The sequence below is a fragment of the Leucopleurus acutus genome (assembly GCF_964270905.1).
Source record: "Leucopleurus acutus genome assembly, chromosome: 11".
NCBI lineage: Eukaryota > Metazoa > Chordata > Mammalia > Artiodactyla > Delphinidae > Leucopleurus > Leucopleurus acutus.
This window is the reverse complement of record NC_139152.1, coordinates 65,843,299-65,857,763: the sequence shown is the minus strand read 5'-3', so window position 1 is coordinate 65,857,763 and position 14,465 is coordinate 65,843,299. Positions and strand designations below refer to the sequence as shown.

General features: G+C 37.3%; 1 protein-coding gene across 1 annotated transcript in view; it reads right to left on the bottom strand.

Annotated features, from left to right (window-relative positions):
• The window catches only part of PTPRQ (protein tyrosine phosphatase receptor type Q), a gene marked incomplete at both ends in the record, with an annotated part of 195,373 nt that overhangs the window by 140,370 nt on the left and 40,538 nt on the right, over positions 1–14,465 (bottom strand). Inside the window, one exon of the mRNA XM_082849998.1 lies at positions 12,155–12,275. Coding sequence (XP_082706124.1) covers positions 12,155–12,275 — 121 coding nt within the window. The remainder of the gene's footprint in view (positions 1–12,154; positions 12,276–14,465) is intronic.

Below are 14,465 nucleotides of genomic sequence, written 5' to 3'. Positions count from 1 at the left end.
GGCGCAATCATTAGAAACTAAAAGAATCTTGACTAACACCTATTTCCATTATTTAATAGTTTATCATATGCCTCGATCCTGAGTATTTCCACCATCATCATCACTCCTTGCTGAACAAGCCTGCTTTGTCCATTTACCATTGTAACTGTGAGGACCAGTTATTCAACTGGTTTACACATAAAACAGTATGATCATGCTCTCACAAGGGATAAAGTCCATGAAACTATGCAGACCAATATCAAGCCAGTGATTTTTTTTGGTAGAAATATGCCATATGAGTTGACGCACTAAGCTTAATTTATTATAACTCCATTAGTCTTTAATCACAAATGCTGTTATCAAACTAAGACTTTCCCAATCCTATAAGCATACTGTTGAGTTTTTAGAACAAAGGGCAATTATAACACTTATTCCTAGTGATTTAGGGAAAGCATGATTTGAGAGTAATACAGATCTGGTTATGATCCTAGTTCTGTCATCTTCTAGTTCTGTAACCTTCATCAACACCTTAACCTCATCAAGACTTAATTTCCACAACTATAAAATGGTGATAATATTCTTCACTTCAAGGTTTTGTCATGAAAAACAAGTGACAGGTAAGAAACCAAACACAGCATTTGTCCCAAAATGTTAACTATGCCACTATCCCTCTTGAGTCCTTTTCTTTAGCTCTCCAAGATGTTTTGTTCCCCAATCACAATCTTTCCTAGCTTTGTACATTTCACAAATGGGATGAGAAGACCCCTGAAATTGAAGGTATAAAAACTCAAGATCCACAAAGGCAAAGTAAATGACTAAAATGACTGAATTTAAAACAGAGTGTGGTGGGAACTGAGGTAAACTGCAAAGCAAATGCTCCACCTAAAGACCACCTCTATTTAATTCCTGCTGATTTATTTTCATGGGGAATACGGCAAAAGAATTCTGATTTTTGTAAGAAACAAAGGAAGTTGAAGTTTCACTAGATATCTACTCATTATACTGACAGAATTCTATTCAGAATTTATTAGCAGTTTGCTGGTCCAGCAAAGCGTGGGTGGCCTACCAATAGCCTGCTTGTCGCCTCGGCACCCAAGCTTCATCCAAGTCATTCATGAAAATGATTAGCAAAAAAAGAGTTGAGACAGAGTTCTTAATATCCCACTAGAAACCTCAGGTTAAATGATCAAAAGCACCCTTACACTCAACCCCTCCATCTACCTGTGTTTGTATCTCCCACCATCGTAATCCTGCCCCATTATTTCATGTCTACAATGCTCCTTATCAACTTCTTGACATAGTTCATTCATGCTGCCTCCAAGCCTTCATATACTGTTCCCACTGACATGTTCTCCTGACTTATCAATCTGCCTTTACCAACTTCATTCCAAACGGGAGGTGAACTCAGGAAATTTGAAATAGCCCCCTCCCCATTCTGATTATTGATCTATATCATATGTTCAAACTATAAGGTAGTTTTAATAGAGGGAAAATCGTTTAGAAAAGTGGAAGAAATAGGACTAAGCGTATCTTTTTAGCATAATGAAAGCCATTTCCAAAGGTAAGCTGTTATGCTACAGGGGGAATCATTTGACCAGTGACATTTAATAAAATGCTGCAGTGAAACTGTTTTGACTTCCTAATATATTGCTCAGCAAGTATTTTTAAGTTATCTCACATGGGCATATTTTATCTCTAATTAGTCTAAATTATTTTAAGGTTCTATATATTTTTTATCTCCCCACAGAGTTTAATAAACATTTGTCAGACTGACTGATTCAAAGTTACTTCTCATAACAACTACTAAGAAGACCAAGAAACACTTAAAGGCCAAGGTTTGTATACAAGCTAGAATTTTCAGCATCACTTTCATTCCACAGTCTTTTAGCTACACCTTATGGGCCACTCACTTAAAAGTTTTATAAACAAGGAAGAAAACTACTGTTAAATTTTACTGACATTATGAATTGCTAAACAAATCAAAGTTGAATTCAACTATAAAATAAATAAATAAGTTGTATAATCAGTCTACTAGAATACCACACCTCAATCCGAAGTGTATGAAAAGAATAAGCTTAGAGGGCTCTAGTAGAAATTCATTTATTTAATGGTGGCCGCCCTAGGAATGAAAGGATTGCTTCTCATTTGAAACCATATAAACATAATTTACCAGTATTACTGAAGAAAAAGTGCTACTTAGATGACAAAAGTTATTTCACAGAGCAAACTTTAAAAGAAAACATTATTTTAAAATGAAATGGGTCAGGACTTCCCTGGTGGCACAGTGGTTAAGCATCCGCCTGCCAATGCAGGGGACACGGGTTCGAGCCCTGGTCCGGGAAGATCCCACATGCTGCAGAGCAACTAAGCCCATGCACCACAACTACTGAGCCTGCGCTCTGGAGTCCGCGAGCCACAACTACTGAGCCCACACACCGCAACTACTGAAGCCTGTGCGCCTAGAGCCCGTGCTCCGCAACAAGAGAAGCCACTGCAATGAGAAGCCTGCACACCGCAATAAAGAGTAGCCCCACTCACAGCAACTAGAGAAAGCTTGCAAGCAGCAACGAAAACCCAACACAGCCAAAAATAAATAAATAAACAAACTTATATAAAATGCAATGGGTTAAAGAAGATTTCTGAACATGCCATCTACAAATCAAATGTGATTCACATAGCAGTGGTTATAAAATGATTGCACAGTAACCCTCATGAGCTATTTTGTAAAGAAATGCTCACGACAAAGGGAGGAGTCACCAGTATAACAAATATAACAGGTAACCTGCAATTTGCTGAAAACAGCAAATATCCAAAGATGTTGTTTTTCAAAGAAGTTAGTAGTTATTGAAACAACTAAAATAATGGAAATTGAGAACTGTGAGAGAAATATGGACCCCTGAAACAGGAACTCTGCCAATAAAGATAGCCACCACTTATACAGTATTTTAAGAGAACAACACAGATAATTTAGTGGCTGTGCCATGACTCAAACCTATGTCTCTCTGACTCAGAATGCATGTCCATTATATGGTGATACATGCCTCCTATTCTCTCCAGTAAAACTGATACAGCAAGAGTTCAAAAAAAGCATTAGTGATTAGTGACAGTGATACGAAAGCACCTAGGATTATGACTATCCCTTTAACTACAGTGGTTCCAACAGGTATCTTAGGGAAGAAGATGCTAGAAATTAAAAAATATCTCTGTATATACTCCATTACCATTTATATATTTCAGTCTATTATAGATAATATTCTTTAAAATGTTAAGGTGTTTTTCCTTCTTTGTTTTTTCTTTGTAAGACCTAATTCTATTCAATTGAAGGTATTCATTGTCTGGAAAAGCATCACTACGCTCATGCCAGAAATGAAAAGCTAGTAAGTCTATATTAAGTTTTTAACGCTTAAAATATATTCTTCATTCATTCATCCATTCAACAAATATCTAGCTTCAATTATTAGCCAGGAAGTTTTCTGTTCCAGATACAGCAATTAACAAACCAGATCTTGAAGCAGATAGGATCTCAATCTCTTTCTGTCTCTCTCTCTCTTCTCTTGCCCTCTCCCTCCCAGTGTGTGTGTGTGTGTGTGTGTGTGTGTGTGTGTGTGTGTGCGCGCGTGCGTAAGATAAAGCGAAGTTCTACTGAGGAAAAAGTGTTTTTTACATTCTCTTTCCACATCGAGAGTCAATCCTGCATGATTTTAGACCGTAAAGTTTTATAATAAGTCATGGTATAGAAAGAAAGAAGTATATGCAAAAAGAAAGCTTTCAACAGTCAAGAACAAGAAAAAGTTTTGCTCCACTAAGAAAAGGTGAGAGAAAGAACAGGACAAAGCCTTCAGACAGGACTGTCCTGGGATCTTAAGTTGAGGGTAGTGTGGTGAAAACAAATAGGTTTGTGAAGGAAATACCAGCGTAGAGCTCCTTCTTCTCAGAATGGAAAGGAAAATGGCAAACCTCTTAGAAAATATGTCTTTCATATGGTATTACTTATGTCTAGTAAGTAATTATGTCCAGTAATTACTTATGTCCCCGTAAGATCTAAGGGCTCTTCTAACAGACCATCCAGAGCTAGGGAACAGTGTGGAAGCCACCTTCCCAGTCCTGCACACTACAGATTGGTTCAGAGAAAATGACCAAGAGCATCTAGCTACCTGAGGGTTGAGACAGACATGCTGAGAGAGCCAGGGCACCAGAATAAGCCTGAGGCTGGATCAAGGCTAAAACAGAAAATAAAAACCTTGAAACTAGAAGCTATGATGGGAGATGGGTCCCAGGATGATTCCCAAAAGTCAGGTGAGAAGAGCTACCATATCCCAGACTTGAGATCCCCTCATCCTACTTTCAGTGAGCTTCCCCTGTATCTATAATCCATCTTAGGAAGAGAGACAAAAAAGGGATATCAAAGGAGAGAAAAAGCACTACTGGGGAGTTGAACCCACACAGCATGATCGCTGTGCGACAACTGCATACAGAGTAATGACACTGTTCTCACAAGTGTAGGGCTGGAACCCCAGCCAGAAAAGTCTTGATTCTCATTTTCATTATTTTTTTTCACTTTCAATTTTATTTCTAACTTAGCAAAATGGTGTCAAAAATCTCAGAGTTATCACCCTTTGATTCAAAAATGTAGAAGTCGAGATTGGTTCAAAATGGCAGAGTAAAAGGACATGCTCTCACTCCCTCTTTGGAGAACACCGGAATGCAAAGACAAAGGAGAAGCCTCAATGAGACGGTAGGAGGGGCGCTATCACAATAAAATCAAATCCCATAACTGCTGGGTGGGTGACTCACAAACTGGAGAACACTTATGCCACAGAAGTCCACCCACTGGAGTGAAGGTTCTGAGCCACACGTCAGGCTTCCCAACCTGGGGACCTGGCAACGGGAGGAGGAATTCCTAGAGAATCAGACTTTGAAGGCTAGCAGGATTTGATTGCAGGACTTCGGCAGGATTGGGGGAAACAGAGACTCCACTCTTGGAGGGCACACACCAAGTAGTGTGAGCATCGGGACCCAGGGGAAGGAGCAGTGACCCCAAAGGAGTCACTCCCTTTGACTGAAGTCACTCCCTTCAGTCTCCTCCCAAAGGAGATTGAACCAGACCTACCTGCTAGTGTTGGAGGGTCTCCTGCAGAGGCATGGGTCAACTCTGGCTCAACAAGGGACAAGGACACTGGCAGCAGAAGTTCTGGGAAGTACTCCTTGGCGTGAGCCCTCCCAGAGTCCCCCATTAGCCCCATCAAAGAGCCCAGGTAGGCTCCAGTGTTGGGTCGCCTCAGGTCAAACAACCAACAGGGAGGGAACCCAGTCCCACCCATCAGCAGACAAGCAGATTAAAGTTTTACTGAGCTCTGCCCACCAGAGCAACAGTCAGCTCTACCCATCACCAGTCGCTCCCATCAGGAAACTTCCACAAGCCTCTTGGGTAGCCTCATCCGCCAGAGGGCAGATAGCAGAAGCAAGCAGAACTACAATCCTGCAGCCTGTGTAACAAAAACCACATTCACAGAAAGATAGACAAGATGAAAAGGCAGAGGGCTATGTACCAGATGAAGGAACAAGATAAAACCCCAGAAAAACAACTAAATGAAGTAGAGATAGGCAACCTTCCAGAAAAATAATTCAGCATAATGATAGTGAAGATGATCCAGGACCTCAGAAAAACAATGGAGGCAAAGATCAAGAAGATGCAAGAAATGTTTAACAAAGAACTAGAAGAATTAAAGAACAAACAAACAGAGATGAACAATACAATAACTGAAATGAAAACTACACTAGAAGGAATCAATAGCAGAATAACTGAGGCAGAAGAACGGATAAGTGACCTGGAAGACAGAATGGTGGAATTCACTGCTGTGGAACAGAATAAAGGAAAAAGAATGAAAAGAAATGAAGACAGCCTAAGAGACCTCTGGGACAACATTAAATGCAACAACATTCACATTATAGGGTCCCAGAAGAAGAAGAGAGAGAGAAAGGACCCAAAAAAATATCTGAAGAGAATATAGTTAAAAACTTCCCTATCATGAGAAAGGAAACAGCCACCCAAGTCCAGGAAGTACAGAGAGTCCCATATAGGATAAACCCAAGGAGAAACACACCAAGACACATACTAATCAAATTGGCAAAAATTAAAGACAAAGAAAAATTATTGAAAGCAGCAAGGGAAAAACGAGAAATAACATACAAGGGAACTCCCATAAGGTTAAGAGCTGATTTCTCAGCAGAAATTCTACAAGCCAGAAGGGAGTGGCATGATATACTTAAAGTGATGAAATGGAAGAAACTACAACCAAGATTACTCTAACTGGCAAGGATCTCATTCAGATTCGATGGAGAAATCAAAAGCTTTACAGACAAGCAAAAGCTAAGAGAATTCAGCACAACCAAACCAGCTCTACAATAAATGCTAAAGGTACTTCTCTAAGTAGGAAACACAAGAGAAAAAAAGGACCTTCAAAAACAAACCCCCCAAAATTAATAAAATGGTATTAGGAATGTACATATCGATAATTACCTTAAACGTGAATGGATTAAATGCTCCAACCAAAAGACACAGACTGGCTGAATGGATATAAAAGACCCATATATGTGCTGTCTACAAGAGACACACTTCAGACCTATGGACACATTCAGACTGAAAGTGAGGGGATGGAAAAAGATATTCCATGCAAATGGAAATCAAAAGAAAGCTGGAGTAGCTATACTCATATCAGATAAAATAGACTTTAAAATAAAGAATGTTACAAGAGACAAGGAAGGACACTACGTAATGATCAAGGGATCAATCCAAGAAGAAGATATAACAATTATAAATATTTAAGCACCCAACATAGGAGCACCTCAATATATAAGGCAACTGCTAACAGCTATAAAAGAGGAAATCGACAGTAACACAATACTAGTGGGGGACTTTAACACCTCACTTACACCAATGGACAGACCATCCAGACAGAAATTTAATAAGAAAACACAAGCTTTAAATGACACAATAGACCAGATAGATTTAATTGATATTTATAGGACATTCCATCCAAAAACAGCAGATTACACTTATTTCTCAAGTGCGCATGGAACACTCTCCAGGATAGATCACATCTTGGGTCACAAATCAAGCCTCAGTAAATTTAAGAAAATTGAAATCATATCAAGCATCTTTTCTGACCACAACGCTATGAGATTAGAAATGAATTACAGGGAAAAAACTGTAAAAAACAAAAACACATGGAGGCTAAACAATACATTACTAAATAACCAAGAGATCACTGAAGAAATCAAAGAGGAAATCAAAAAATACCTAGAGACAAATGACAATGAAAACACGACGATCCAAAACCTATGGGATGCAGCAAAAGCAGTTCTAAGAGGGAAGTTTATAGCTATAAAAGCCTACCTCAAGAAACAAGAAAAATCTCAAACAATCTAACCTTACACGTAAAGGAACTAGAGAAAGAAGAACAAACAAATCCCAAAGTTAGCAGAACGAAAGAAATCATAAAGATCAGAGCAGAAATAAATGGAACAGAAACAAAGAAAACAATAGCAAAGATCACTAAAAGCTGGTTCTTTGAGAAGGTAAACAAAATTGATAAACCATTAGCCAGACTCATCAAGAAAAAGAGGGAGAGGACTCAAATCAATAAAATTAGAAATGAAAAAGGAGAAGTTACAACTGACACTGCAGAAATACAAAGCATCCTAAGAGACAACTACAAGCAACTCTATGCCAATAAAATGGACAACCTGGAAGAAATGGACACATTCTTAGAAAGGTATAACCTTCCAAGGCTAAACCAGGAAGAAATAGAAAATATGAACAAACCAATCACAAGTAGTGAAATTGAACTGTGATTAAAAATCTTCCAACAAACAAAAGCCCAGGACCAGATGGCTTCACAGGTAAATACTATCAAACATTTAGAGAAGAGCTAACACCCATCCTTCTCAAACTCTTCCAAAAAATTGCAGAGGAAGGAACACTCCCAAACTCATTCTACGAGGCCACCATCACCCTGATACCAAAACCAGACAAAGATACTACAAAAAAAGAAAATTACAGACCACTATCACTGATGAATATAGATGCAAAAATCCTCAACAAAATACTAGCAAACAGAATCCAACAGCACATTAAAAGGATCATACACCATGATCAAGTGGGATTTATCCCAGAGATGCAAGGATTCTTCAATATACGCAAATCAATGTGACACACCATATTAACAAATTGAAGGAGAAAAACCGTATGATCATCTCAATAGATGCAGAAAAAGCTTTTGACAAAATTCAACACCCATTTATGATAAAAACTCTCCAGAAAGTGGGCATAGAGGGAACCTACTTCAACATAATAAAGGCCATATACGACAAACCCACAGCAAACATCATTCTCAATGGTGAAAAACTGAAAGCATTTCCTCTAAGATCAGGAACAAGACAAAGATGTCCACTCTCACCACTATTATTCAACATAGTTTTGGAAGTCCTAGCCACAGCAATCAGAGAAGAAAAAGAAATAATACAAATTGGAGAAGAAGTGAAACTGTCACTGTTTGCAGATGACATGATACTATACAAACAGAATCCTAAAGATGCCACCAGAAAACTACTAGAGTTAATCAATGAATTTGGTAAAGTTGCAGGATACAAAATTAATGCACGGAAATCTCTTGCATTCCTATACGCTAATGATGAAAAATCTGAAAGAGAAATTAAGGAAACACTCCCAGTTACCACTGCAACAAAAAGAATAAAATACCTATGAATAAACCTACCTAGGGAGACAAAGACCTGTATGCAGAAAACTATAAGACACTGATGAAAGAAATTAACGATGATGCCAACACATGGAGAGATATACCATGTTCTTGGATTGGAAGAACCAATATTGTGAAAATGACTATATGACCCAAAGCAATCTACAGATTCAATGCAATCCCTATCAAATTACCAATAGCATGTTTTACAGAACTAGAACAAATGATCTTAAATTTGTATGGAGACACAAAAGACCCCGAATAGCCAAAGGAGTCTTGAGGGGAAAAAACAGAGCTGGAGGAATCAGACTCCCTGACTTCAGACTATACCACAAAGCTACAGTAGTCAAGATAATATGGTACTGGCACAAAAACAGAAATATAGATCAGTGGAACAGGATAGAAAGCCCAGAGATAAACCCACGACCTATGGTCAACTAACCTATGACAAAGGAGACAAGGATATACAATGGAGAAAAGACAGTCTCTTCAATAAGTGGTGCTGGGAAAACTGGACAGCTACATGTAAAAGAATGAAATTACAAACACTCCCTAACACCATACACAAAAATACACTCAAAATGGATTCGAGACCTAAAGGTAAGACTGGTCACTATAAAACTCTTAGAGGAAAACATAGGAAAAACTCTTTGACATAAATCACAACAAGATATTTTTTGATCCACCTCCTAGAGTAATGGAAATAAAACCAAAAATAAACAAATGGGACCTAATGAAACTTAAAAGCTTTTGCACAGCAAAGGAAACCATAAACAAGACAAAAAGACAACCCTAAAATGGGAGAAAATATTTGCAAATGCATCAACGGACAAAGGATTAATCTCCAAAATATATAAACAGATCATGCAGCTCAATAACCAAAAAACAAACAACCCAATCCAAAAATGGGCAGAAGACCTAAACAGACATTTCTCCAAAGAAGATATACAGATGGCCAAGAAGCACATGAAAAGCTGCTCAACATCACTAATCATTAGAGAAATGCAAATCAAAACTACAATGAGGTATCACCTCACACCAGTTAGAATGGGCATTATCAGAAAATCTACAAACAACAAATGCTGGAGAGGGTGTGGAGAAAAGGGAACCCTCTTGCACTGTTGGTTGGAATGTAAATTGATACAGCCACTATGGAGAACAGTATGGAGGTTCCTTAAAAAACTGAAAATAGAATTACCATATGACCCAGCAATCCCACTACTGAACATATACCCTGAGAAAACCATAATTCAAAAAGAGTCGTGTACCACAATGTTCATTGCAGCACTATTTACAATAGCCAGGTCATGGAAGCAACCATAATGCCCATCGACAGCGACGAATGGATAAAGAAGGTGTGGTACATATATACAATGGAATATTCCTCAGCCATAAAAAGGAACAAAATTGGGTCATTTGTAGGGACGGGGATGCATCTAGAGACTGTCATACAGAGTGAGGTAAGTCAGAAATAGAGAAACAAATATTGTATATTAACGCATATATGTGGAACCCAGAAAATGTTACAGATGATCCGGTTTGCAGAGCGGAAATTGAGACACAGATGTATAGAACAAACGTATGGACAGCAAGAGGGGCAAGCAGCTGACGGGTGGGGGTGCAGGTGTGATGAATTGGGAGATTGGGATTGACATGTATACACTCATGTGTGTAAAATGGATGACTAATAAGAAAATAAATAAACATTAAAAAAAAGAAAGAAAAAAAAATCTAGAAGTCATCATTGATTCCATTGATTTGTTTCTTTTTTTTTTCATTCTCACAGCCAATCCATTCACCAAATCCTATCAACTCTTCTTCCTAAATGTTATAAAAAGCTGCCCACTCCTTTCCTTCATCCCAGCATCATCCACGGCCCAGACTCCTTATCTCCTACCTAGTAACTCTGTTAACACTTTTGCCTCCTGCAATTCATTCTCCATAAAGTATCCGAGGTGCTTGAAATTCTCTAGTAAGTCCCATTACAACTGAAATGAAAACGAAATCCTTACAGTGGCTTAGCTCCTGACCTTTTTTGGTCTCCTACCCTCCAGGATAACTCTCCTCTCTCTCTCTCCGGCAACACTGACCTCCTCTATGGTCTTCAAAATGACAAGTGTGTCCCCCACCGAGCCTATGCGGTTGATGTTCCCTCCTCCTGCAGATCTTCTCTTGACGAGAAGCTCCTTCTTGGCATTCAGACCACAACTCAATGCCACTTCTTCAAAGAGGACTTCCAAAGTACTCTATGAACAGTAGCCCTCTTTCCCCCAATTTCCCCTCATTTTTAAATTTCTGGGTATATAATCCACTTATCTCTTTAGAATATGAGCTCCTTGAGGGCAGGGGCCTTGTTCACAGGTAAATAGATACTCTATCAATATTATTGAATGAAGGAATGAAAAACTGAATCGATAAATGAATGAGTAGGGTAATAGAGGGGAATGGTTACCTTCTTCTCACTGCTTCTCTTCCCACTAACATCCCTCATGTCACTCCCAATTTTGCCAAAGAGTAAGCAAAATGACTACTAATCAGGCAATGAATAATACAGGACATGTCCTAAGGAGCAGTATGCAAAGGGTATAAACAGGCATTGGGGGGGGCAGGAAATCTTAATTTAGGAAAGAGAAGAATAGACTTTTTAAAAACACCATAGCCTCTTACTCAATAATGGACCTTCCAAGTGAGGAATACAAAAGTAAGAAATGCCTATGTTCTATAAAGCATTATGTAAATTGTATTTCCTGAGTTGAAATATTTAAAATACACTAGGAAATATGTTATTGAATGGTGAATCCTTTTACGAGGATTTATATTAGATCAAAGTAAGCATTTTTATCTGTTGAGCTTTCATGAAGCAATATAGCCATGTTGTTAATTGATGAGAAGCACTATAGGATTACATCTTTTTCATGATTGACTCATAAATAGGCAATTAGGGTAAAGGTGATCAGTAAAAAATAAATATACTGCTTACATCTCAATAGAAAATTGACCTTAAATAATAGATTTCTGGAGAAATATCTTTTAGTTAAATTTTAGTTTAATTATTCTGCTCAAGGAAACTTAAAGAGACAGTGGCACAGAGAATATTGGAGTAAAACTGAAAGCCTCTGTATTCACTTGTAGTCACATAAGCTGACCAGTCCATGACTCTGAAGAGCAGAATTTTAGTATAATTGCACATACACACATTTTTTTGTTTTGGTTACAAAAATCATTATCTGACTATGCTTGGACCTCTATGTAATATAGGAAAAAGTTGTTTCTTAATAAAGGCATATTAACTAGCCTATTAATAATCAGATTCCTAATGTACCTTCACAATCTGAAATTTAAAAACTGCATTCCTATTATGTTACAGATTAATACTTGTTCTCAGAACTATTTCCAAAAAAGAAAAAAATTCTTACCAGACATAAACTGTGTAATAGAGGATAATTCCATTTGGCTCCAGGGGTGGTTGCCATGACAACTTTACCGTGACACCAGACAACTGTTTTAGAGAGAAGTCTTGTGGGGGAGAATCAGGAGCTGAAAAGTTAGAATATATGATAATGCATTTTATTAAACATATATAAGAAAAAGTTAAAATAGAAATGCACAAAATTTTTATTATGAACTTTCTGGTAAATGAATCAGGTACAGTGCCTTTCTCCATGGGCTTGAGAGACTGTTTACTTTCAAAATGAGATGATAAAAGAAGATTTTGCATGGTGGTGTTAGAACATCTGTTTCTGTGATTCAATGGAAAAAAATATTTCATGAGAAAAAAAGAACAAGGGCTATGTCATTGTGATTTACCTACTGTTCAAGTACATCTTGGTAAATTATCATCCTCTAATAAAAATAAAACTATTGGTTGGGGTGAATAAATATACAATAAAAGAGCTCCACAAACAATAAAAAGAGATGGGGAAAAAACATGCATCCAAGAAGTGTTAAAGTGATAAGTATAACATTGTGAGAGCAATTAAAATGACGGACCTCACAAATGAAAACTACATTCCTCAATTTCAGTAGCGTCATTAAACTGCAAAATAATATCAAAATCTGCTGAGTCTTCAAAATTGAATGGGTTACAAAGGAAATGCCAATGTAGCACATAAACAAGAATATAGACATTTTAGGGTCTACTTCTAATTGTGCTATAATAGTGTAAGGATTTAAATATTTTAGCCATTCTGAACTGAATAAACACTAAAAAAATTACTGTAAACTAATTAGCAAGTTTATATTTCCACTTAGATAAAACATTTAGAATGGCACTTCTCAGCTCCTGTATAACAGCATAGTAATGTCTTAGAATATTAACACAATTTTTTTGCATGTAAAAGGGTATAAATTACTACAATTTTGATCATTGTTTTAGTTATGCATGGAAAGTGGACTCATAGTTAATAGAAATTCCAAGAATTTATTCAGATCTTTGAACAATGTTATAGATTAGTATTTGTGCAAATCACTTTTTCCAATAATTTGGAGAAAATGCTGCCTGAATTATTATATTTTCTTTCTGATTTTCTGAGTAATCCCCACTATAGTGTACACATACGTGTGTGTGGTTTCATTATTTTGGTAACAACAGTTTTTTTAAAAAAATTTATTGAACAGAGAAAAGCTTTATGAGTTCTATAGAATAAGTGACAGCTAATTTATATTTTCAGTTGGTATTCTCACTGGCAGTATAATAAAAATGCTAACAAATATTGATTATCACAAGAATCCATATATCATTTGGAGATGTCTGTTTCCCAAGGTATGAATTACCTCTAACCAAGAACTCTCTTTCATCTGTCAAAACAAAAACCTAGAATAGTTTTTTTCTGAATATCATTACAAAACTTAACTTTTGTTTATTATTGGAAAAAAAGAATTTTAATCAAAACTAGTACTGATATAGAATATTATATGTTGTAACTGAGCATTTTTCTTCTATAATATGCTTTAAGATGTTTATGTGGAATATCAGTTTTTGGTGTTTTATATTTAATCTTCAATATATTCTTGGGTTTTTTTAATGTAAAACATTTTATTGCTAAATAAATGTAATTAACACGCCTTTTTTTTTTTTTTTTTTTTGCAGTACGCGGGCCTCTCACTGTTGTCGTCTCTCCCGTTGCCGAGCACAGGCTCTGGACGCGCAGGTTCAGTGGCCATGGCTCACGGGCACAGCCGCTCCACGGCATGTGGGATCTTCCCAGACCGGGGCGCGAACCCATGTCCCCTGCAACGGCAGGTGGACTCTCAACCACTGCGCCACCAGGGAAGCCCTAAGATGCCTTTTTAAATAAAATACTGAATATCTACTATAGCAGACGAAGTTTCAATCATTTTAGCATTTGTTAAAATAACCTTTGTATTCAGAATTGTAGTTTTAAAAAATGAAATTGGAAAAATTAGATTAAATAAATGCAATATCTTTTGCAATCTATCCAAGTCATCAAGACAGAGCATATGAGGACAGATAAGGGTCTTCCTAAGGCTCTTACTCACTCTGCTTGGCATGATCTTTCCTATCCCTCACCCTCCCTCTACTCGTCTGTCTTCAGGTCACAGTTTAAACATAACTTAATCAGCTACATTTTCCTGGATGCTTCAGAGTAGCTGAAGTTCCTTGGTTTTGGTCCTGGTGAACACTTAAACCAGTAATTAGAATAATAAAAATTACTTGTCTACACCTTTGTCAAATTTAGATCTCTTCTGCTGAACTTCAAGCTCCAT